Raw genomic sequence first — 24,248 nt, 5'->3', positions numbered from 1 at the left:
TCTCTATATGGATCTCTCTTGATTGACCTTCTCCTGTTGTTTCTTCAATCTCTCATCAATTATAGAATCGTTACCATGAACACCATCTACTGGACAAGGTACCAATGAATTGGCTCCTACCAACAATACACAAATAGCAAAGGTTGAACTGAATAAAGAGCTAGTAACTCTGTTCCTTTGAGTAGCTCTAATAGCGAACATTATGATTTATGTTTATATTTATTATGTTTGAATAATTGTTTGAAATTTAAATGTGAAAAATTATGAATATATATATATATGTCTCAATGACTGTGTTGCAGAACCTCTTAACTACCTTGTCAGCTCTAGTGCTACAGTAAATATCAAATTAGTTTAGTATTAGTAGTATAACCACTTGTTAAATATTGGATGTTTTTTCATCCATCTCTTACCACACTGAAAAATTGGTGGTCTCATGCGGTCACGTGCAAAGTGATGGATGAACCAATCACTTTATTGGGCTTTGTAGTCATACATTAGTGTAAGTTTAACCACCATAGAGATAAAGTTTGAAAGATCTAACTACATGAATAATTACTCAGTTGTGAATATTATCATTATCCATTAACTAAATATTAAGCTATATACAAAATGTGACTAAAATATGTACTATTAATCACTAATCACTTTTTCTTGCAGTGTAAATGAAGAAGTAAGTCACTCTTTTGAAGAAGAAATCCATTTTTTTTACCCAGGTATTTTACATCTTGAAGTGCAACCTCCTTTGAAACTATTTTAACATGAACCGCTTCCACAATTTTAGCCAACTTAGCAGTAGTACTAGCACTACTTTCAATGAATACAGTTTTTTGAAATTCCCCAAGTCCAAGGGATAGCAAAGTCTTAGCTGCCTCCTCAGGTAAACCAACGGATGACCTTCTCTGTATGACTTTATAGATAACTGACATCGTATATGTATGTCTTAAACTAGGTGAAGTTGAAGGTGAAGTTGAAGGTGAATGTGAATGTGAATGTGAATGAAAAAAATCTTTTAGGTTCGAGATATTGGGCGTACGTACACGACCGCGTCAATACTATTAACTGATTGAATATTGCAGTAATTCAATTAAAGTGAAATTTAACAATAATTATTATTAGCAACTATGGATGATGAAGAATATCAAGAAGATGTACTAATTAGACGATTGGATATAATTCATTCGGAAATTTCCAATTGCATTTGTAAGCTTGAAAATGCCGTACACACTAATGATACTAGTAAATCTACCCCAACATTTAATAAACTAAAGCTACTAATTGGAGAATTCGAACCCAATCCGAAATTATTAGATGGACAACTCAGTAGTTATATCGAATCATTGACCAATCTATTTTTAACTTTAGATCCGAATTGTTTATTCAGTCAAAATATATGTGAAGTTATCTACGTTTTCAGTAAGATTCGTGGGTTTAAATTTGTTAGTAATTATTTTTCATCAGACATTTATATAATAGATAAATTAATTGATTTAATTAATCAATGTGATAAAGATAATCAATTATTTGTATGTCTTATATGGTTATCTAATTTAACCTTAGCCCCATTTAAATTGAATAGTATTGATTCTCATTTAATGCATAGTTTATATACTATTGGTTTAACTCATTTAAAGATTCATTCAAATGCTTCTAAAAATCAAATAGTAGCCCTGATCTTATTATCTCGATTAGTTACTCGTCCAGATTCATCAGAAATTTTACAATTATATTTATATAATGAAGTAGAATTAGAATGGAAATCAAATTCTTTAGATACAACTGCTAGATTAGGACATTTAATTACTTTAAATAAAATTCTTAAACGAATTACATTATCTGAACAAGATTTAAATATCATTTATGATTTAATTACTTTGGATTTACTTGAATTACAGAAGGATAAAGAATCTTTGAATAATATTAATATCTTGTATATGATTAAGATTCTTAGTAAATTATCGTCTAGATTTACTAATGATTATTTAAAGATTTCCTTAATAATTAATAACTTAATTAATGATGTAATGAATCTATTAATGAATACGAAACTTGATATGAAATTACGGTATGAGATTGCAAAGTCACTCTCCGATATTAATCGTAGTCTTTCATTAACAGCTGTAAATTATCAACACCAATTAATAACATATTTAATTGGTTTATTGGAATTAGATTTTAATCAAGAGGAAATCCAATTAGACTATGAAAGAATATCAATCCCTAAGTATCATACAGTTTTATTGTTTCTTGGATATATATCATTAAATAAATCATTACCAACAGAGTTCATACCTCAAATCTTAAAGATTATTCATAAGACATTATTTGTGGAACAAAGACGTTTTCAAACAGTACTTGGAACTCAAGTTCGAGATTCATCATGTTTTATTCTATGGTCTCTATATAGATCCTTGAAAATATCAGATTTAAATCTATACAAATCCCAATTCTTACTTGTATTATTTGATTTGATTAAAGTAATTGTTTTTGATAGTGATTTAGTGGTTAGAAAATGTGGAATTGCTGTTTTACAAGAATTCGTAGGTAGATTTGGCCAAATGGTGTTTAATCATGTGGAAGATTTAAATGATAGAGGAGCTTATATCATTAAATTCGTAGAGATATTTAGTAATCCTAATAAGTCATTCCAGTTGATAGATGCACTTGTCGAAGTCAATATCAATAAGAACTTATTTATACAGGTGTTGATAGACAAAATATCTAACAGAGATATTCCATTTGACCTCCGAAAACATTATTCTCATTGTTTGAAAGAGGCTATAGAATTAAAATTAAGTATGGTTGATTCTATTGATTTTGGATTACCTGTTAAGAATTATACTGTAGATGAAATAATTCAAAATTTGATTGATAGCGGAGCATCAATTTATTCTATAGTTGAAGTTATGCCTCATAACTACGCAAAGTTCTATACATATTTGGAACAGATTTATTCAAATTATGAGATCAGTCAACACCTGGATAATAGTGAAAAGGTTGAAGGGTATATTAAATTGTTAAACTATTTATTATCCAACAAAACTGGTTTCATACTCACATCTCATACTTGGAAGGTATTATTTCAGGCTACTAGAGTCAATGAAAGTGCTTTGGAAGAGTTTCATAAATTCTTTTCCAGCTTAAGCAGTGATGTTATAAATGATAATTTCAATACAATTGTACATAACATTGAGAATTCTAATTATATCTTGTCACTGATCATTTTCAATTATCGATACTTTAATTATACTCAACTACAAAATTTGATAAGAGTCATAGAAAATACGAATATTGACTGTGACATTAGAACAAACTTGTTAACTAATTTACTGGCAAATTTTGATTTGGTCAAAAATGATGAAGATATATTGACTAGACTCATACATTTACTTGATGATTATACTGTAACTGAGAGGGGTGATGTAGGATCTAAAATTAGACTAAGAGTTTTGCAGTTGATAGATAATCACTTTAACATATTCCGTCCTTTCTTTTATCAGATAGAATTGAAAGCTGTTCGATTAATTGGTGAACTTATAGATAAAATTAGAATATATGCTTTTCAATTATTATTGAGAATGCATGATAATATTCAAGTCCAAATTCCATCTGAAGTATCGTCAACTTTCTTCAAAGTATTATTTGAGTATTTTCACCAAAATATACTAGAATCGGGACAGCAAGAATTTATAAACCAATTTTTAATTGGTATTTCCTTTACTATAGGAGCCACTGTTGCTAATAAAGAAATTATTAATGAATCCTTTACTAAATTTTTACACTTGTTGAATAGAATAGATGAGACAAGTCAACTTTCAATTCTTAATACCTACTTGGATAATTTGCAACCATCAAATAATAAATCAATGGTTACAAAATCATCAAAAGATAGACAAATAAAATTATATATTATGATTCTTAAAGTATTTGATCGTATATTTGAAAGTAATTATCAATTTCCATCATCTTTCAAGTTTGAATTATTGTTCATCAGATGTTATAATCTACATATCAATACTACTAATTTTAATAGAATAAGTATTTCTATCAGAATATTTCAATACATTACAGAGCAGGACTCGGTTAGTCAAGAATTAAAAGTTAAAATTCTCAAACGATTAGTATGGCTAAGTTGTCAACATAAGTTACCAAAAGTTAGAAAATTGGTAGGTGATGAGATCTTATTTGAGATCAATCAACATCAAAATAATAATAATTCGCAGCAATTACTTAGTGAAATAAATTGGGAGAAAGAACTGCCCAATACATTAAAGAACAAGATTTCAGTTTTAGAGCAATTATTGATAGCACAAATTAATTAAAGCATTTTAAAGCATTTTCATTAGGGCACTTATAGACCGGAAGAAATAAAACATATACATAAAGATCATTTCCAGTATACTTTACATATAGACCGAATATAGAATAACATAACAGGCAAAACTAATTCAGCTGAACCTAACCTAACCTAACCTAACCTTATCTAACCTCTTATAACTTACCCGCAGCTATTGAGCGATAGATAATATATTTTTTATATTTTTTATATTTATTATCATTTACCATACATTTAGTTAAAACTTTATTGCATCATTTGCAATATCTAATATCATGTCATGAGCGATTGGTTAACTCATAACCCGAGAGCCAAATTGTCTGAAGATCTATAATATTTCTCTTCAGTGATTAGATTATTTAATGATGGGTTTACGGCATGGCTCGAGTTGGAATCTTCATTCTGAGATGATGGAGTAGTGGATGAAGTGGATTCAGTTGGAACTGAAGATTCATTAATAGGGATAGTTTCAGGTTCAGAAGGACTGTCTGAAACGACAGGAGCTTCAACAGAGGATGAAAAAAATCTGTAAGGCATTTAGTAATTAAAGTATATAATGAAAAGAAGATAAGAGAAATATTAGCAATAAAAAACAGAAAGGGGGGATATTTCATCAACTTTATAGTGCATGATGATATTGACTGTCAAAATATCAAATACGTATAAAACTCTATAAAATTCTATAAAATTTGTTTCAATACAATGGCATGCATCGCTGAAACAAAATTGGAGTAATACTGTATCGTATCGGATCGTATCGATTTTACGCTATAAGCCTTTTATTGTATGGATCACACACTATCGTAATTGCGGGGAGATTTTTCAATTACAAAAAAATAAGCTTAGGAGAAGTTAGTTGAGTAATTAGTAAACAGATTTCCTGCACTTATTTGTATGTCATAAGGTTTCTGTGTAATGTATAATGTTTCTATGCCTATGTAATTCTGTGTAATATCTGGTGGTTTGAACTTTACTTATAAACTCTATTCTATACTGTATGATGATTTCACAGTAGAATTGAAAAGTAAGAAACTAATGGTTATAGTAATACTCCAATGATACAGAAAAATCAATTGTGTTGTACCCAGATTATCTCTATAGAACTAACTCTAACCTCCAATGAGATATTCTTACCTTTAAGTACATTATACAGCTTTGCATTCTGTCGGTATAATGACGACTTAGTTACTTCATAGCTAAAGTAGTGAGCGCGTGACTCCATGCTCGATCTCCTTTTACCCGACATTTTTTGAAAGTCTGGGGAAATTACTAACCAATGAAAATCCGGTCATCCGAGGACCCCTAATATTGTATACTCAAACCAAACTATCTACAACTCTATTTACCATTTCCACTCATAGTATAATTCCTATTCTTCGTCTCAAAAAGGCTCAGAATAGTTGGGATTGAGTTGAAAAAAAGCCTTTGAATCGCTTATTCTCACCGTTTAACCGGTTGGTTAAAATCAGCTAATTTCTACCAGATGGGTCTTAAGCCCGGCTTGATAAACAACAACCCTTCACCGTTAGACTCTCAAATGCATCATCCACATCCTCAACCATTACTTCTGCTGCTGGTGGTTTCACGACCCTATCAAGCCGATCAACCCAAGCAGTCACAAGACAATGACGATAGTATCGCCCCAGATAAATCGAGTTCCTCTGAAGAGAGTAATTCAAAGAAATCTAAACGAAGGGATTCAAATGATAAGAGTGATAAATCTCAATCCAATTTTAAATTGATAGAGACTACAACTGGTATTCGAGTATCACAAGCCTGTGATAGATGTCGAATTAAAAAAATTAAATGTGATGGACAATACCCATGTCATAATTGTAAAAAAGTTGGGTTTGAATGTAAAACTAGTGATAAATTAACAAGAAGAGCATTTCCTAAGGGTTATACAGAAAATTTAGAAAAGAAGTTGATTGAAATGGAAGAAGAAAATCGATTATTGAAATTAAAATTGTCTGGAACTAATGATAATGATCATGATAATGATAATGAAGTTGATAATGCTAGTAATACTAGTAACACTAATATTGATACCATAGCATCAACACCAATCTCAGTACCAATGGATCATACAGTTAGTTCCACTCCAAATCTTGTAACTTCCAATAATAAAGTATTATTAACTAATCAATCTACTCATCAAACTGTTCAAATTAATAATCCTATAGATCAAATATTTAATCTTGATTCTAAAGGAATTATTATAGGTAATGATAATATTAATTTTGAATCACAATTCAATCATTTATTAATTAATTTAAATTTACCATTTTTAAAAATCACTAATTCTCATAATTTCTTATTAGATGATCCCAATAGTTATTTATATCATCCATCTTATCATTTTTATAATCAAATTCATAATAAAGATTTAGATGTTATTTATAATCCATTAACTGGGAATCATTCTATTCCTACCAATCCAACAGCTTTAGGTTCAACTACAGATATTGAACATATATTAACCAATAATCAATTTCCATTAGATATTTATGATTTATTTATTAAATTAATTAATAATTTTAAAAGATTATTTAATAATAAAAAGGAATTAGATAATCAAATCATTCAATATTTTTTAAATTATAATGTATTTATACCAATATTTGATTATAAACAATTTATTGCATCTTATGAAGCATTTCATACTATGTATCCATTTATTTTTACATATGATGATTCAACCATTAATGGATTTAATTTATCAAGCAATAATGATTATCAACTTGTTAATGAATATTTAATGACAATTATTCAAATATATGCTATGGTAATGATTAATGATCCCACTATAAATTTAAATTTATTACTAAATCATACTGATCCAAATTTTACTTTAAATATAAAGAAATCAAATTCTAATCCAAAGGATAATAATTCAATTATAAAATCTTTATATGATTTTTTACCTTATTTTAATAATTTTCATGTATCAATAAATCAACTTCAAACTTATGAATTATTCTTATATTATTCTTTATTAACTAATAATAAAGAAAAATCTTTAATCTTATCTTCACTTATTAATTCTTTTATTGGAATTTTAGGAATAAATTTAAATTCTAAAAATTTATTCTTTAATGATTTATCATTAAATTTAATTCAAAGAAGAAATCGAGTTAAAATTTTTTGGGTATTTAAAGTATTATTAAAATGTTTTAATTTGAAATTTGGCTTTAAACCTAGTTTAAATACTACTGTTATTAATCCTGTAACCATTGATAGATATTTTCAATTAACTCCTGAAAAATTATCTGGATTATTGGATGATGATAAAACTAATGATAGTTTATTTAATACTTTATTAAAACCAAGTATTGAATTTTTAAATTTAACTAATATAATTATTCCTTCATCATTTTCTCCAAATTATTATGAATATCTTAAAAAATCAAAAAAGAAGGATAGTTTACATTCTCATCATCCTCATCAAAAACATCTTGATTGGATTTTAAAAGAAGATGATGGAGAAGGTAATGATGGTAATTTAAATTATAATTTTAGTCAATTTTTAACTATTGATAAAAATTTATCTAATTGGAGAAATTCTTTAAAGGATAAATCTATTAATTTAACTAGTTTACATACAGAAATGGGTTTATCAAATATTCTTAATATTACTACTAATAATTTATATCATGACCTTAAAGATGTTTCTAATTTTAATATGGGAATTACTCAAGAAGGATTTGTTAATTATTATACAACAGGTTTACCTGATATTCATACAGCATCTCAATTAATTAAAATTCAATTAAATTTTCATTATTGTTTAATAAGATCTATGAATTACTTAAATTTTATTGTGGATAAGGAATTAAAATATAATTATTATATTGAGATTTCAAAAATTAGTCGCGAAGTCTTAAACTACTTTATTTTAATATTTGATCATGCAAGTAAGTCTGTCGAAGTTAAGCTCGATCCTAAGGGGTATAACCATAATAATATTGTTATGGAAAGTTTAGGATTAGATGTGGATGAAGATGGATTTGTGATAAATGACTTTTCAGTTAAAAGAAGAAGAGCATCAAATTCTAATAATCAAAATGTTATTAAACGTTTAACCAAAGAAATACCAATCTCACCCTTTAATCCGATGATGAATGGATTATCTATGACTATAATTAATCTTAAAAAATCGATGATATTACAAATGTTATACCTTTTAATTTGCCAATTAAAATTCTTCAAACGTAAAGAAATCAACTTAATTGATGATTCTATTCAAGTTATAAATAAAGCAGCCGATTTATTTATTAAAGTATTTATTAATTATAAAGTTGGGGTTAATAGAAAGGATCCTAAAAAAGTTAAAGAAGATAAATTGTTTGAAAAATTAATGAATGATGAATTAAAAGATGAGATATTGAAATCTCAAGCTGATGATGGTGATGAAAGTGACGATGATGATGATACTATTCTTGATTATTATCAACAAATTGATTGGGATGATGAAGAAATGGATGAAGATTTGAAATATTTAAAAATTTTGAAATTTGTCAAGTATAAAAGCAATACCATTTTGGATAAGATTCTACAAGATAAAGATGACAAGGTTTCCGATTCTTCAATCCCTTATCATAACCATCATCACCATCATCATCACCATCATAACCATTATTCTCAAGTGAAGCAAGAAAGTACTCCTTCTTCCCTTGATTCCAAACCATCACAACTGCAACTCCATCAGCATTCACAAACACAAGGACAAACGCAACTTCCTTCACATATTTCCCAAGCTAGTAGCTCTCCATCAAACTTCTATGCTAACTCCGGATATACTTCTTTTTCCAAAGTTCCATCATTATCGAAGTTTGATTTCTTTGATGGAACCACAGCTACAGGGACTCCTTCTAATTTGACAGCATTAACTCCACAAGATGAAGAATTATCGAAGAAGGAAAAATTGGTTATTAATGATCTAATGAACCTTAGACGTGGTAGTCAAGGAAAGCTCTATAATCAAGGGAATACCAATTGGAATAATAGTACTGGAAGTTCATATGGTAATTCATCCAATCCATGATTTATATTCTCTCTATTTATTTTGTACAGTTACTGTATTATAAATTGTATTTCGTCATTTATTTATTTATTTATATTTATTTATTTTAAATGAACAATTCTTTGTCTCATCTTTATTTTTGGACTAATAAGAAACCATGAACTGTCATGTTGTAATAGCAAAGAAACTGTCAAGTATAAATCTTGTAATGGCTTCCTACAGTACAATATCTTTATTAATTTTGTTTGAATTTTGCAGCCATTTTATCATTTATTTCTTTGGATTGACTAAATTTAAAGGATTTCCGAGTAACTTTGAAATCATACAATACTACTTCCAAAGCTAATACTAAACTATCAGTAATTTCCTATTGAAATAGTGTGAGATTCTCCGAGTTACCAGGTGAATTTAATAAATAATAAGTAACATTACATCTTCACTACCTTATAAAATCACCATTTTCCTGCATACAACCATAAAAATCCTGCATATATGCATATATTGGTAACTGAACTTAAGTCAGAGACATTTTTTTTCAACTCAGTTGCCTGGCTAGCTCAATCGGTAGAGCGTTTGACTCTTATGTTAGACATCAAAAGGTTGCGGGTTCGACCCCCGCGTCGGGCTTCTTAAAGCTCGAACACGAGTAAGAGCAACATCTTATTTTTTGCATCCATAATTTATTTATAATGTTTGTTAATACCAATCTATTTAGTTTAAGAAAAGTTGTTTTCTATATTTACTAATTCTTCATTCTTTTGGACTATCATTTTTAGAAAGTATTTTCTCAGGCATAATTCATATTAAGGTCGTAAAAATGTTCGTGAATTTTGGGAGATTCCACATTAGCATCGAGGTTTGAATCATAGTATGTCTATGTAATTGAGACAGGGCGTCATATTAGTTCAAGGTTGGAAGTGTATGTTTTAGTAACAACTGGATACGGTACTTTTATTAAACAGTTTACACATAGATGCAATGAGTGAAGCAAGGTAGTGATTGGCTTCTTTATACCTCTCGGTCAGATGAAGCACTACGACTTTTGCGAACCTCTAATTTCACTATAATCTCTTCTTTATAAGTGAAAATTCCATCTGATTAATTCTTTTCACTTGTCTTATATAGATTTTGCCTAACGATGAGTTTATTCTCATTCTAGGATTTTCTCTTTACATTTATAGCTTAATACATACGAATAAAAACAAAACTGATATCCTTGTCATAGACGCCTCCATAAGACATATGATAGCCATTAGATAAGGCAATATACCTTGGACCCCGGTCTCTGTATATGAGGGTATGCCAATACCAGTAAGTGTGATAGTCGAACAATATATATGTTCTACCTAAACCCCCGTTCCTGATAAGGAGGAATAGCAACCTTACTAGGAAAAGAGACTTATCAGTCGGAGTTAGTGTACTACATGGATTTAATATCTCATAGCTATTTATATGTATATAGATATAGATTTTAAGAACCTGAAATGAATAAACTAAAAGCTTCCAACCAATATTCCAAATAACCAACAACATCAATCTACTCTCTAAGAAAGTCCAATTCTTCATTTCATTCTACATCACATCTAATTGATAAAATCTTCTGTGCAGCCTACACTTCATATCAAAGAACAAATACTCCAGTGACAGACTTCAGTGATAAATTAAATTATATAATATTATATATTAAGATACAATTTTCTACTACCTGTTGAAATAAAATGAATAAGTTAAGTAGTTATACATCTAGCCTAATTTCTATTGTTTTATGGATCATCCTTAATATAAATTATTGGAAACACTGTCAAATTATTTGTAAACAAAAGCACATTGGATTCAGATTAAGCTGTTTTACTGAAATTTGGAAGTCCAGATATCTATACTATTTGGTAACTAAAAATGTTATGTAAATTATTTCTTCATTCGTTTCGATGTATACAGAACGTAAGATAATGAATTTGATGAATAATATTCAATGTGAGTTTTAATCTATTCCAGACTATCTAAGTAGGTACCTTTCAGTAAATATAATAACGACCCCAATTACTTATATATATTAGAGAATACGTATCACCTCTGAAAAAAAAAAGGAGAAGAAGTCTGCAATTATTCATATCTCTATACATCCGAACGTAATCTGAAGTTAGGTGATTCGAAAACAAAACCTACTATTCTGATTTTTATTTCGTATGTATTCCAGTATTGTTTCCACTCTGTAGGTGTTAATGAGAGTACTCTAAACCAAGTATTAGGAGGGACTAATTCTGATTCAAAATGGGCTACAAAATTTTACCAAAATCTGGTAGCGCCGGGAATCACGTGATCAAAACCGTGATACAAATTAAAATTTCACCAAAAAAATAGGCCATTTTTTCCTCAACGCAAGAGCCTGGCTAGCTCAATCGGTAGAGCGTTTGACTCTTATGTTAGACATCAAAAGGTTGCGGGTTCGACCCCCGCGTCGGGCTTAATTAAAGCTTGAACACGAAATTTGAGCCTCTTGCATTTTTTTTAGTTTTGCAGTCATTGAATAATGGTCTGTAAAAACTACATATAATAACGTAAACTTAATTTGATTTAATAATGATATATTTTTTCAGAGACAAGAATGTCCAGTTAAAATTGAATACAAACTAAGAGCCGTTTAACAAAAATAAACTAATAACTAATAATATAAAACAAACATTTACAAATATTGAATAACCGGAAAACAAGTCAACTTTCTATGCCCTGAGAGTTCTTGTGCTACTGTTACCCTTTTGAGTTCTCTCTTTTCTTTTAACCTTTTTGAATACCGCAAACGTTGGACTGAGAATTAAACAAAATTCAAAGATTTAGTGATAAACCAAAGCTAATGCAAAACAATAATGAAAAACTTTCATGACTAAACGCTTTCACAGAAGTATGATATGCGAATAAAAATGAATGAATGAATGAATGAATGAGTGAATGAAAAATAAATAAAGAAATACATAAATAAATAATTGTCATGAGTAATGTATTTAAAAGATCATATAGTTAATATTAACAATATACTTTCTTTAATGTTTTCCACCAGTTCTTTCTTTTCTTAATTCATTTTGTTGTCTTTCCACTTCAGCATCCCATACAATAAATTCATCCAAACCTTTACCAGCTGGAACCATTGGCAAAACAGGAACTTTCTTTTCAACAATGACTTCCAATAAAACAGGACCCTTAGCATCTAAGAATTTCTTGACACCGTCAACCAATTCTTCTTGAGTACTAATTCTAATACCTTCAACACCCATAGCATCGGCTAATTTCATGAAATCAGGATTGGATTGATGTGTATGAGAGTATCTGTGTTCGTAGAAAAGTGATTGCCATTGAGTTACCATACCTTGTTCTTCATTATTTAAAACACAAACTTTAACAGGAGCATTAGCTTGGACAGCAGATGATAATTCAGTAAGAGTCATATTGAATGAGGCATCACCATCAATATCAATAACAATTGCATCTGGTTTAGCAATTTGAGCACCAATAGCAGCAGGTAAACCAAAACCCATAGTACCTAAACCACCTGATGTGATCATTGTTCTTGGTTTGGTCCAAGTAATATGTTGAGCAGCCCACATTTGATGTTGTCCAACACCAGTAGTATAAAGAACTTCTTTATCATAAGTAGAAGCTTGTTTGGAAATTTCTCTAATTAAAGTTTGAGGTTTAATTAAAGAACCTGGAGTTTCTTCTTGATATGAGTATGGATATTGTTCTTTCCATTCATTGATTTGGTTAATCCAAGCAGATCTATCCTTAACAGTATGAACTAATGGAATAAAACTCTTTAAATTCGAAGTAACATCACCTTCAACAGCTTCAGTAGCTTCTACAACTTTATTTATATTCTTTGGACTAATTTCAAAATGAATGATACCACCGCGGCCTTCAAGAGCAGCCAATTTTGCAACTGGAGCAAATTTATTAATATTAAGAGTGACTCTATCATCAAATCTAGCTCCAAGAGCGATAATACAATCGGAATTTTGGATGGCAGTATTGGCAGCAGCATTACCATGCATACCCAACATATCTAAAGATTTTGGATCTCTTTGATCAAAAGCTCCTAAACCTTGTAAAGTTGTTGTGACAGGGATATTTGCTTTATCAGCTAATTCCTTTAATAATTTTGGACCATCTTCATTATTTAAAATACCAGCACCAGCGTAAATAATAGGTTTCTTTGATTTGTTCAACAAATCAGCAGATCTTCTGATAGCTTCAGTAGTAAAAGCAGTATGTGCCTTTTTAGTGATTTGACTAAGAGCATTTGAAGGTAAAGTCGTATTTATTGGAATAGCATGTCTTAAAATTGAAGCAGTTACATCTTTTGGTAAATCAACCAAAACTGGACCTGGTCTACCAGAAGTGGCAATTTCAAAGGCTTCATTTATTCTTCTTGGTAATTCAGCAACATTTTTTACCATAACGTTCCATTTAGTACAAGATCTTGAAATACCAATAACATCAGCTTCTTGGAATGCATCAGTACCAATGGCAGTAGTTGGAACTTGACCAGAAAATGCAACCAAAGGTACACCATCCATAAGAGCATCAGCTAAAGGAGTTATAACATTGGTAGCACCTGGACCAGAAGTAACAAGAATAACCCCTGGTTTACCAGTAGCCTTTGCATAACCTTCAGCCATATGACCAGCACCTTGTTCATGACGAGGAAGAACAAAGTTGAACTTATCTGAATTATAAATGGCATCAAAAACTGGTAAGATAGCACCACCAGCATAACCAAAAACAGTATCAACATTATGTCTTAACATCATTTCATGAAAAATTTCTCCACCAGTAAGACCAATAAATGAATCATCCATTACTTGTTCAACTGGTTTATTGGTTATAGCTGAATATCTTCCAGCAGGATGTTTTTTACCAATCTCTGGAGTTCCATTAAAGGCAGGGGCTGGGGTTGGCCTTGATGTAGAAGTCATGGTAGCATTTTGTAAGTTTGTTTTGGTAATAGTTCTTATTTGATTATAAGTATTCCTTTTAATCATGTTAATCATCTTAGATGATTGACGACCACCAGTTTGTTTTAAGTTACTACTAAGCATGATGATATTCTTATTTAATTATAATCAAATATAGTATTCAGCAAATCGAATCTGGGCCATATATAAACGGATTTTGAAAATATCCACCCTGTAATTATACTCCGCTGAATCAGTATGAGTCAAATAGGACAATTTTTCAGTGCACAAAATTTTTTTCACTATAAAAGTTTTGCTGCGAAGAGCGAAACCGGAACGAAAAGTTTCGCTCGAGCGGGAACTTCCAACTTTGTTGGTCACGAGGTATGTATTTTACTTATTTTCCATTTAAATATATAAGATTAAGCGATATTTGATCGGTGAACGACCAACCCTAAATAGCTGCAATTCTAAATAGCCAACTAGCTATTGGGTTAAACTTATTCAACCAACCGAATTGTGCTTACTATTAAGATCAGAATTTCATCTAAGTATATTATATAGTTACTGTTTTATAAAATTACTAGAAGATATATAGAATATTTATTCGCATAGTTATTTTTCCATGTGATCGATAAGTGGGGTCAGATAATTAAAGTTGCAAAGAATACCATTATATAAAAGCGAGTTCTGGTTTTCTCAACTATGTTTACTACTCCTTAAAGTATGAATTGTGAAATAAGTTGACGTGTAGTTAATTTGTATCGACCTAAATAGTTAAACATAACCTACTATAATTGAGATCCATAAGGATAGTTCTACAATTCTTGACTTATCACATGTGTGTAGTTTACTTTGTTGTTTCTGCTAACCGTCAAATTTGGATAGAATTACTTTTCAATTATGAAGTGATGCAGTACAAACTAATGCAAAATTAAATAAGTAAATAAATAAATAATAATTCATTACTAACGATAATAAATAATACAATATATATATATATGTAGTATCAATAAATGTTTCATTAGTTGTATAGTCTAATCAATTTTCTTGGAAGAAGTGGTTATTTGATCGGTAGCTTCTTGTTCATAGTCGTTATTTTCACTAGTTTTTCCAGACTGTTTCTTTTCCTGAGAATCACCTAAACTAGAATGCTCATAAGTATCATCTTGATCTGCTACTTCCTTTATTGCTGCAACTGCAGGTACACGAGCAGTATTGGAATTACTTGAATTTCCAGCATAGCTTTCAGCCCTGGAATGATTACTAGTGGGGAATCCCCAGTCTAAAAAGTCTCTTCTGACTTCAACATAATCGTATGCAAATTCACCTATTTGATCTTCATCAACACCGGCCTCTTCACCATTGTAGTCAATTCTTAAATGTAATCCTGGAATCTTATCTATAACAAAACAAAGTATACCAGTAACAACCGCACTATATACTATAGTTGCAAGAATATAAGCAACTTGTACGTATAATTGTTTCCAATTATGGTCTAGCCAACCACCTTCATGTTCAGTTACTCCATCATATCCAATTACTGTAGAGCTACCAAAGAAAGCGTTAAATAATAATCCAATGATACCAGCGATTCCGTGCTCAGCTAATACATCAAGGGAATCATCAACACGACAAATGTATTTAATCTTAGTTGACAAGTTACAAACTAATCCCGACACAATACCTAATATCACTGAAGCCCATAATGGAATCATACCTGAAGAAGGTGTAGCAGCAACTAAACCAGAAATACATCCAGAACAAACTGCAACCATTGACCATTTATTTTCCAATCTGAAATCTAATAAACACCAAGAAAGAGCACCAAATGCACCACTCAAATGAGTGTTCATCATGGAGTATGGAACTTTAATGGAAGCATTTGCACATGAAAATCCATTAAAGAATAACCAACCAAGGTAAAGTAATGAAGTACCTAAGAAAATAGTAGAAATATTATGAGGTCTGTAGTTAATCATGAGAGTTTCATTTCTGCGACCTAAGAAGGCACTGTAGACAAAAGCCAGTACACCACTTAAGATTTCGACAGGACCACCACCAGCATAATCTAAGACTCCTGATTTAAAAGTCATGGCCCATCCACCACCCCAAACCCAGTAAACTACTGGACAGTAAACAATGGTGGCCCATGCAAATAAAAAGATACAAGCAGGTAAAAAACGACCACGTTCAGCCACACAAGCTCCTGCTAAAATAGCCAAAGTGACCAATAAGAATTGCATCTGAAAAATAGCAAATGCTATTTGTGGGTAATCTGAACCCTCTGAGGCTCCCAATAAATCTTTAAAACCAAAGAAATGCAAATTACCAATGAATCCATTGGTAGCATTATCAGAAAATGCTAAAGAGTATCCCCAAAAATACCATTGAAAAACGCCAATAAATGATGACATTATACAGATCCAAATCATAGATAGAGCTGATTTTCTTCTGGATAAACCAGAATATAAGAATGCTAAACCTGGTACCATAATCCAGATAACAGATGATGCAACTGTGAATGCTAATACATAGCTTTCATTATAATTTTGATTTTCAGTGAAGATTTGTCTTCTTGTTAGTACTATTCTTTCAGCACTCATTATAATATAATGTTAAATGACTATATGTAACGTATGATGTGATAATATTCGCAGTATATATTGCGATGGATATGCAAATTGAATTGAACTTTAGATTTAAAGATCAAATTAGATTGGAATAAAAGTTCAACAAAGCAACGCTAAGTTAATGAATGTATAGTAGAATTGAAATAGTGATTTGCAATTTATAAGAAAATGTAAAAATAATGTAAAGTAAAAGTAAAAGTAAAAGTAAATTATACTCCAGTAAATGTAATTCGAAACCAATAGCGAATTAACCCAATAATATATATATATTTGAAATAAAACAAATTAAATGCACCTGTAAGTTAAATAAATTTAGAGGATAGTCATACCATATATATTGAAAAAAAAATAAATTAAAGAATTAATTAATATTAACTAGTGTTTGACTCTTGAATCACAAAACAATAGACTCAAAGCTTAAGCTTGCACTTTTTCTAGTCTACTACGCCTATATTTCAGCTCATCTTTGTAATACTAACGACCTCATGTGCAAAATTATGTAGCTTCTCTGTATGACTATTAGCCTGATGAGCCTGTTTGCAATTTCTTTTTTTTTTACATATTTTTTTAAGATTTTTTTTTCCTTTTTTTGCTTTTGCGCCTTCTGCCAAAAATATGTTTAACATTTAGCCTATCCTCCAATCATAATGAAAATTTGCTTATCATAGTGGTTAAAATATACAGTTCGTTATCTTACCTATCCTGTATAATGTAAGTTACACCTGTTTTACTACTATCAGTTATCTATATATTTCTGGTGCTTTATCTTTTTTAAAATATATATACTAGTGTTTGCAACTTTATGTCTGTTTTGGGGTTCGCAAACTTGGTTCGTTCCATGCATTTTTAGCCCCTGGGAATTATTTTGAAAAACCTGATTTATTATGTTTTATTATATGTTTGGTAGAATTTCATTGATAGTCGCGATAGCTAAGAGAAGGACGGAAACTTATTCCGCCCTTGTCCTGCACAAGCTGGTCTTGGCGTCCATACTTAAGGTTTAACTATGACGCTACCGGTAATATAACGATCTTAATCTCAATCCAATCAGATTGGTCTTCTCTCACGTGACATCGGCGCTTTTTTATATTGTTTAAATGGCATGCGGCGGAAAATCGTTAAATCACCGGGCCTGAAATTAAGTTTACAGGTTAAATCCTCAAGATTGCAGTTTATATCTACTAAGTAATATTTATAAAGTGAGTTTAGCAATTTTTAAATTATAAATGGTAAGAGAACAGTAAATTAAATAAATAGTCTAAAGGATGCCCGTGTTTTTGTTTTTGTTTTTGTTTTTGCTTCTATTTTCTTGTTGTAGTTACGAAAATCAATCTAAATTAAAAATAATGGCAATACAATGGAAATCACATTAAGGAAGATACTGCTTTTGGCATAATTTGTAGTACCCAATCCTTCATATCCAACTAATGTAGGAGTAGCAATACCGCTAGCAATAGGACTAACAGAATACGAGGTTTGACCTGTAGTTGTTATAGTAGTAGTCTCAGGAACATATGATTGTAGAGTAGTAATTGAACTAACAGCGACGGATGGTGATTCTTGATTCAAAGAAGTTGTATAAGTAGATTCGTTTGCAACCGAAACCAAAGTAGAGCTAGCTACTATACTTGCAATTGTAGTTTGTGCTGGAGTTGTAACTGATGATATACTGACACTTTGAATTGGGCTACCAATTCCTGTAGTATAAGTAGTTTGACTAGTTACATGAGATACAATTGGAATACTGGAATTTTCTACATAACTCTGTTGATTACTTTGTACAGGTTTATCAGCTGAAACAGGAGTAGTAGCAACAGGAGTAGTAGCAACAGGAGTAGTAGCAACAGGAGTAGTAGCAACAGGAGTAGTAGCAACAGAAGTAGCAGCAACAGAAGTAGCAGCAACAGGAGTAGTAGCAACAGGAGTAGTAGCAACAGGAGTAGTAGCAACAGGAGTAGTAGCAGCGGGAGTAGTAGCAGCAACAGGAGTAGTAGCAACAGGAGTAGTAGCAACAGGAGTAGTAGCAGCGGGAGTAGTAGCAGCAACAGGAGTAGTAGCAACAGGGGAATTATTATTTGCTTCACAAGTTGGACAGTAATATATAGTTTGCGTATTGGTTACTATGGTAGTAACAACAACATTATCAGGCCTAGTATAAACAACGGAGCTTATAACAGATTGGATAGAAGTTTCAGCTGCTTGTCCTGGTCTATAGATAGTAGTAAGGACTTCATTGGAAGGTATAGAATCAGAAGATGAAATATCAGTAGTAGGGAGTGGTATAGTCTCAGATGTGGCTGCAAGTGATGAACTTCCAATTGGCGTTTCTATTTCAACCGTAACCAAAGTAGCTTCACTAGTAGTAGGTAAGGTAACTGTAGTAACATATGTATTAGTCCAGCCCACAGTGATTGTAGTCGTCGAAATTGGAGTTTCAATTTCAATAGTCTCAATGGTGGTGTCACTGCCAAATGGTAAGGTAGTAGTATAAGTGTATGAACCAGTCCACTCAGTGGTGAAGGTGGTAGTAGTTAAAGATGGTGCAGCATCTGGAGTTTCAATTTCAATGGTCTCAATGGTGGTGTCGCTACCAAATGGTAAGGTAGTAGTATAAGTGTATGAACCAGTCCATTCGGTGGTGAAGGTGGTAGTGGTGATACTTTCTGCAGCGTCTGGAGTTTCAATTTCAATGGTCTCAATGGTGGTGTCGCTGCCAAATGGTAAAGTAGTAGTATAAGTGTATGAGCCAGTCCATTCAGTAGTAAAAGTTGTAGTAGTGATACTTTCTGCAGCGTCTGGAGTTTCAATTTCAATGGTCTCAATGGTGGTGTCACTACCAAATGGTAAAGTAGTAGTATAAGTGTATGAACCAGTCCATTCGGTGGTGAAGGTGGTAGTGGTGATACTTTCTGCAGCGTCTGGAGTTTCAATTTCAATGGTCTCAATGGTGGTGTCGCTGCCAAATGGTAAAGTAGTAGTATAAGTGTATAAACCAGTCCATTCGGTGGTGAAGGTGGTAGTGGTGATACTTTCTGCAGCGTCTGGAGTTTCAATTTCAATGGTCTCAATGGTGGTGTCACTGCCAAATGGTAAAGTAGTAGTATAAGTGTATGAACCAGTCCACTCAGTGGTGAAGGTGGTAGTAGTTAAAGATGGTGCAGCATCTGGAGTTTCAATTTCAATGGTCTCAATGGTGGTGTCGCTACCAAATGGTAAGGTAGTAGTATAAGTGTATGAACCAGTCCATTCGGTGGTGAAGGTGGTAGTGGTGATACTTTCTGCAGCGTCTGGAGTTTCAATTTCAATGGTCTCAATGGTGGTGTCGCTGCCAAATGGTAAAGTAGTAGTATAAGTGTATGAGCCAGTCCATTCAGTAGTAAAAGTTGTAGTAGTGATACTTTCTGCAGCGTCTGGAGTTTCAATTTCAATAGTCTCAATGGTGGTGTCACTGCCAAATGGTAAAGTAGTAGTATAAGTGTATGAACCAGTCCACTCAGTGGTGAAGGTGGTAGTAGTTAAAGATGGTGCAGCATCTGGAGTTTCAATTTCAATGGTCTCAATGGTGGTGTCACTGCCAAATGGTAAGGTAGTAGTATAAGTGTATGAACCAGTCCACTCAGTGGTGAAGGTGGTAGTAGTTAAAGATGGTGCAGCATCTGGAGTTTCAATTTCAATAGTCTCAATGGTGGTGTCGCTACCAAATGGTAAGGTAGTAGTATAAGTGTATGAGCCAGTCCATTCAGTAGTAAAAGTTGTAGTAGTGATACTTTCTGCAGCATCTGGAGTTTCAATTTCAATGGTCTCAATGGTGGTGTCACTACCAAATGGTAAAGTAGTAGTATAAGTGTATGAACCAGTCCATTCGGTGGTGAAGGTGGTAGTGGTGATACTTTCTGCAGCGTCTGGAGTTTCAATTTCAATAGTCTCAATGGTGGTGTCGCTACCAAATGGTAAGGTAGTAGTATAAGTGTATGAGCCAGTCCATTCAGTAGTAAAAGTTGTAGTAGTGATACTTTCTGCAGCGTCTGGAGTTTCAATTTCAATGGTCTCAATGGTGGTGTCACTACCAAATGGTAAAGTAGTAGTATAAGTGTATGAACCAGTCCATTCGGTGGTGAAGGTGGTAGTGGTGATACTTTCTGCAGCGTCTGGAGTTTCAATTTCAATGGTCTCAATGGTGGTGTCGCTGCCAAATGGTAAAGTAGTAGTATAAGTGTATGAGCCAGTCCATTCAGTAGTAAAAGTTGTAGTAGTGATACTTTCTGCAGCGTCTGGAGTTTCAATTTCAATAGTCTCAATGGTGGTGTCACTACCAAATGGTAAAGAAGTAGTATAAGTGTATAAACCAGTCCATTCGGTGGTGAAGGTGGTAGTGGTGATACTTTCTGCAGCGTCTGGAGTTTCAATTTCAATGGTCTCAATGGTGGTGTCACTGCCAAATGGTAAAGTAGTAGTATAAGTGTATGAACCAGTCCACTCAGTGGTGAAGGTGGTAGTAGTTAAAGATGGTGCAGCATCTGGAGTTTCAATTTCAATGGTCTCAATGGTGGTGTCGCTACCAAATGGTAAGGTAGTAGTATAAGTGTATGAACCAGTCCATTCGGTGGTGAAGGTGGTAGTGGTGATACTTTCTGCAGCGTCTGGAGTTTCAATTTCAATGGTCTCAATGGTGGTGTCGCTGCCAAATGGTAAAGTAGTAGTATAAGTGTATGAGCCAGTCCATTCAGTAGTAAAAGTTGTAGTAGTGATACTTTCTGCAGCGTCTGGAGTTTCAATTTCAATAGTCTCAATGGTGGTGTCACTGCCAAATGGTAAAGTAGTAGTATAAGTGTATGAACCAGTCCACTCAGTGGTGAAGGTGGTAGTAGTTAAAGATGGTGCAGCATCTGGAGTTTCAATTTCAATGGTCTCAATGGTGGTGTCGCTACCAAATGGTAAGGTAGTAGTATAAGTGTATGAGCCAGTCCATTCAGTAGTAAAAGTTGTAGTAGTGATACTTTCTGCAGCATCTGGAGTTTCAATTTCAATGGTCTCAATGGTGGTGTCACTACCAAATGGTAAAGTAGTAGTATAAGTGTATGAGCCAGTCCATTCAGTAGTAAAAGTTGTAGTAGTGATACTTTCTGCAGCGTCTGGAGTTTCAATTTCAATGGTCTCAATGGTGGTGTCACTGCCAAATGGTAAAGTAGTAGTATAAGTGTATGAACCAGTCCACTCAGTGGTGAAGGTGGTAGTAGTTAAAGATGGTGCAGCATCTGGAGTTTCAATTTCAATGGTCTCAATGGTGGTGTCACTGCCAAATGGTAAGGTAGTAGTATAAGTGTATGAACCAGTCCACTCAGTGGTGAAGGTGGTAGTAGTTAAAGATGGTGCAGCATCTGGAGTTTCAATTTCAATAGTCTCAATGGTGGTGTCGCTACCAAATGGTAAGGTAGTAGTATAAGTGTATGAGCCAGTCCATTCAGTAGTAAAAGTTGTAGTAGTGATACTTTCTGCAGCATCTGGAGTTTCAATTTCAATGGTCTCAATGGTGGTGTCACTACCAAATGGTAAAGTAGTAGTATAAGTGTATGAACCAGTCCATTCGGTGGTGAAGGTGGTAGTGGTGATACTTTCTGCAGCGTCTGGAGTTTCAATTTCAATAGTCTCAATGGTGGTGTCGCTACCAAATGGTAAGGTAGTAGTATAAGTGTATGAGCCAGTCCATTCAGTAGTAAAAGTTGTAGTAGTGATACTTTCTGCAGCGTCTGGAGTTTCAATTTCAATGGTCTCAATGGTGGTGTCGCTACCAAATGGTAAGGTAGTAGTATAAGTGTATGAGCCAGTCCATTCAGTAGTAAAAGTTGTAGTAGTGATACTTTCTGCAGCGTCTGGAGTTTCAATTTCAATAGTCTCAATGGTGGTGTCACTACCAAATGGTAAAGTAGTAGTATAAGTGTATGAGCCAGTCCATTCAGTAGTAAAAGTTGTAGTGCTAACTTCCGAAACTGTTCCATTTGATGAACTGCCACCTGGAACACTTTCAATATATACTTGAGAAGAAGCCTGGAGTGAAGATCCATCACCGCATGTAAGTTGATACACTAAAGTAAGATAGCTTCTATCATCCGTTAAAGGTTGAACAGCTTGAATGAAAATTTGGTACCCTTCTGGAACATTGCTGACTTGGAAAGCGACAGAATTAGCGGTACAAACAGCTCGGGTCAGGGTTATATCATCGTATGATTCAGGTAAGTCAAAATCATTTAAATCATTTGTTCCATAAATTTCATAATTACTACAAGGGTATGAGTTTGGGCTTTGAATTCCGACAACACCGCTCGATACACCCCCTGGACACAAACCAGTCAACATATAAACCTGAAAAACTTGTTCGGGCGAATCTCTGAATAAAGCTCCCAAAAATGGATTAGTTTGGGGAATATAGATACCATTTCCCTTCAAATTAACTGTAGCACTTAATCCGTCCCATGTGACAGTGTTTTGACCAGCTGTGAATACACTAGCACTAGAAAGATCAGCAGAATGAGTGGATCCACCAAAATTAAAAGCAAAATCAAATGAAAGTGATCCCGATATAGTAGTATCAGGATATGATGAAATTCCAGTAGTAACTGTGCATGTCAAGGAAGAATAATCATTATTAAATGTTCCCAGGTAAGGAACACAAGTTGCTACCACATTTCCATTGGCATATAAATCGATAACATCTGTACCTGCTCTTACTGCAAAGACATTGGGCATATCTAACGTAAAAGTATCACCCGGAGAAGCATTGCTAGTATCTATTTGCCATGTCAAAGAAGCAGTTCTTTCTTGTTCTAAATCAGATAAGAGAGTGGTATCTGATATACTTAAGCTTGTGAAAATATTGCTTAGTGTTGCAGCCAAAGCAATTTGAGCTGAAACGAAAAGTAATGTGAATAATTGTAAGACTAACATTGTGATAGTAGATAGTAATAATACAATACTTTTAAAATTAAGTTTCTAACTTCGAAAGAAGATTTATCTAAATGTCTGGGAAATAGACTCTTTCTATATAGTAGCGAATATGGTTAATAAGTCATTATTTGAGCTTCAACTTTCTATGGAAATGTTTCATAATTACAAAAAAGAAATCCGAGTATTCTATTTCCAGAGCAATGCTCTGAATGATTATTAGATGTAAATCCTTATTAAAAATAATTTGTTTCACTGGCCATGATGTAAATTGAACCATATGCACTAATCGAAGGTCAAATCAGTAGTAAACTGCTCAATCTCATCCCTCTCTCCTACCTGAGGTAGTCATGAAACATATGGACGTTGCA

General features: G+C 32.6%; 7 protein-coding genes and 2 non-coding genes across 9 annotated transcripts; 4 read left to right on the top strand and 5 right to left on the bottom strand. All coding sequences in view use genetic code 12, as the record gives it.

Annotated features, from left to right (window-relative positions):
* Window positions 1–3: 3 nt before the first annotated feature.
* Window positions 4–929, bottom strand: RJT21DRAFT_5444 (uL30 family ribosomal protein; the record flags this gene model as incomplete). Its single annotated transcript, XM_064885012.1, has 2 exons — window positions 4–185; window positions 683–929. The coding sequence occupies 2 exons, from the start codon at window positions 927–929 to the stop codon at window positions 4–6; spliced, it is 429 nt and encodes a 142-aa protein (XP_064737962.1).
* Window positions 930–1,027: 98 nt separating this feature from the next.
* Window positions 1,028–4,515, top strand: RJT21DRAFT_43487 (uncharacterized protein). The gene has a single exon (XM_064884544.1). It carries the CDS (start codon window positions 1,125–1,127, stop codon window positions 4,320–4,322), a length of 3,198 nt encoding a protein of 1,065 aa, XP_064737961.1. The 5' UTR covers window positions 1,028–1,124; the 3' UTR covers window positions 4,323–4,515.
* A 990-nt stretch (window positions 4,516–5,505) lies between these two features.
* ZCF16 (Zcf16p) lies at window positions 5,506–9,490 on the top strand. Its single transcript, XM_064882038.1, has one exon. It carries the CDS (start codon window positions 5,820–5,822, stop codon window positions 9,378–9,380), a length of 3,561 nt encoding a protein of 1,186 aa, XP_064737960.1. The 5' UTR covers window positions 5,506–5,819; the 3' UTR covers window positions 9,381–9,490.
* Window positions 9,491–9,905: 415 nt separating this feature from the next.
* RJT21DRAFT_t102 lies at window positions 9,906–9,986 on the top strand. The gene has a single exon. It is a non-coding gene; the product is annotated as a tRNA-Lys (tRNA).
* Window positions 9,987–10,541: 555 nt separating this feature from the next.
* Window positions 10,542–10,925, bottom strand: RJT21DRAFT_114779 (uncharacterized protein; the record flags this gene model as incomplete). The annotated part of the gene is made up of 1 exon (XM_064880283.1): window positions 10,542–10,925. The coding sequence occupies one exon, from the start codon at window positions 10,923–10,925 to the stop codon at window positions 10,542–10,544; it is 384 nt and encodes a 127-aa protein (XP_064737959.1).
* An 818-nt stretch (window positions 10,926–11,743) lies between these two features.
* RJT21DRAFT_t103 lies at window positions 11,744–11,824 on the top strand. The gene has a single exon. It is a non-coding gene; the product is annotated as a tRNA-Lys (tRNA).
* A 102-nt stretch (window positions 11,825–11,926) lies between these two features.
* On the bottom strand, window positions 11,927–14,667 carry ILV2 (acetolactate synthase catalytic subunit). Its single transcript, XM_064882037.1, has one exon. The coding sequence runs from the start codon at window positions 14,447–14,449 to the stop codon at window positions 12,398–12,400; it is 2,052 nt and encodes a 683-aa protein (XP_064737958.1). The 5' UTR covers window positions 14,450–14,667; the 3' UTR covers window positions 11,927–12,397.
* A 675-nt stretch (window positions 14,668–15,342) lies between these two features.
* MEP1 (ammonium permease) lies at window positions 15,343–16,911 on the bottom strand (the record flags this gene model as incomplete). Its single annotated transcript, XM_064885478.1, has 1 exon — window positions 15,343–16,911. The coding sequence occupies one exon, from the start codon at window positions 16,909–16,911 to the stop codon at window positions 15,343–15,345; it is 1,569 nt and encodes a 522-aa protein (XP_064737957.1).
* Window positions 16,912–17,917: 1,006 nt separating this feature from the next.
* RJT21DRAFT_133056 (cell-wall agglutinin N-terminal ligand-sugar binding-domain-containing protein) lies at window positions 17,918–23,956 on the bottom strand. Its single transcript, XM_064883171.1, has one exon. It carries the CDS (start codon window positions 23,878–23,880, stop codon window positions 18,271–18,273), a length of 5,610 nt encoding a protein of 1,869 aa, XP_064737956.1. The 5' UTR covers window positions 23,881–23,956; the 3' UTR covers window positions 17,918–18,270.
* Between the last annotated feature and the right edge of the window lie 292 nt (window positions 23,957–24,248).

The sequence above is a fragment of the Scheffersomyces amazonensis genome (genome assembly GCF_036850825.1).
Source record: "Scheffersomyces amazonensis strain UFMG-HMD-26.3 chromosome Unknown RJT21scaffold_4, whole genome shotgun sequence".
NCBI lineage: Eukaryota > Fungi > Ascomycota > Pichiomycetes > Serinales > Debaryomycetaceae > Scheffersomyces > Scheffersomyces amazonensis.
This window is presented reverse-complemented; position numbering and strand designations above follow the sequence as displayed.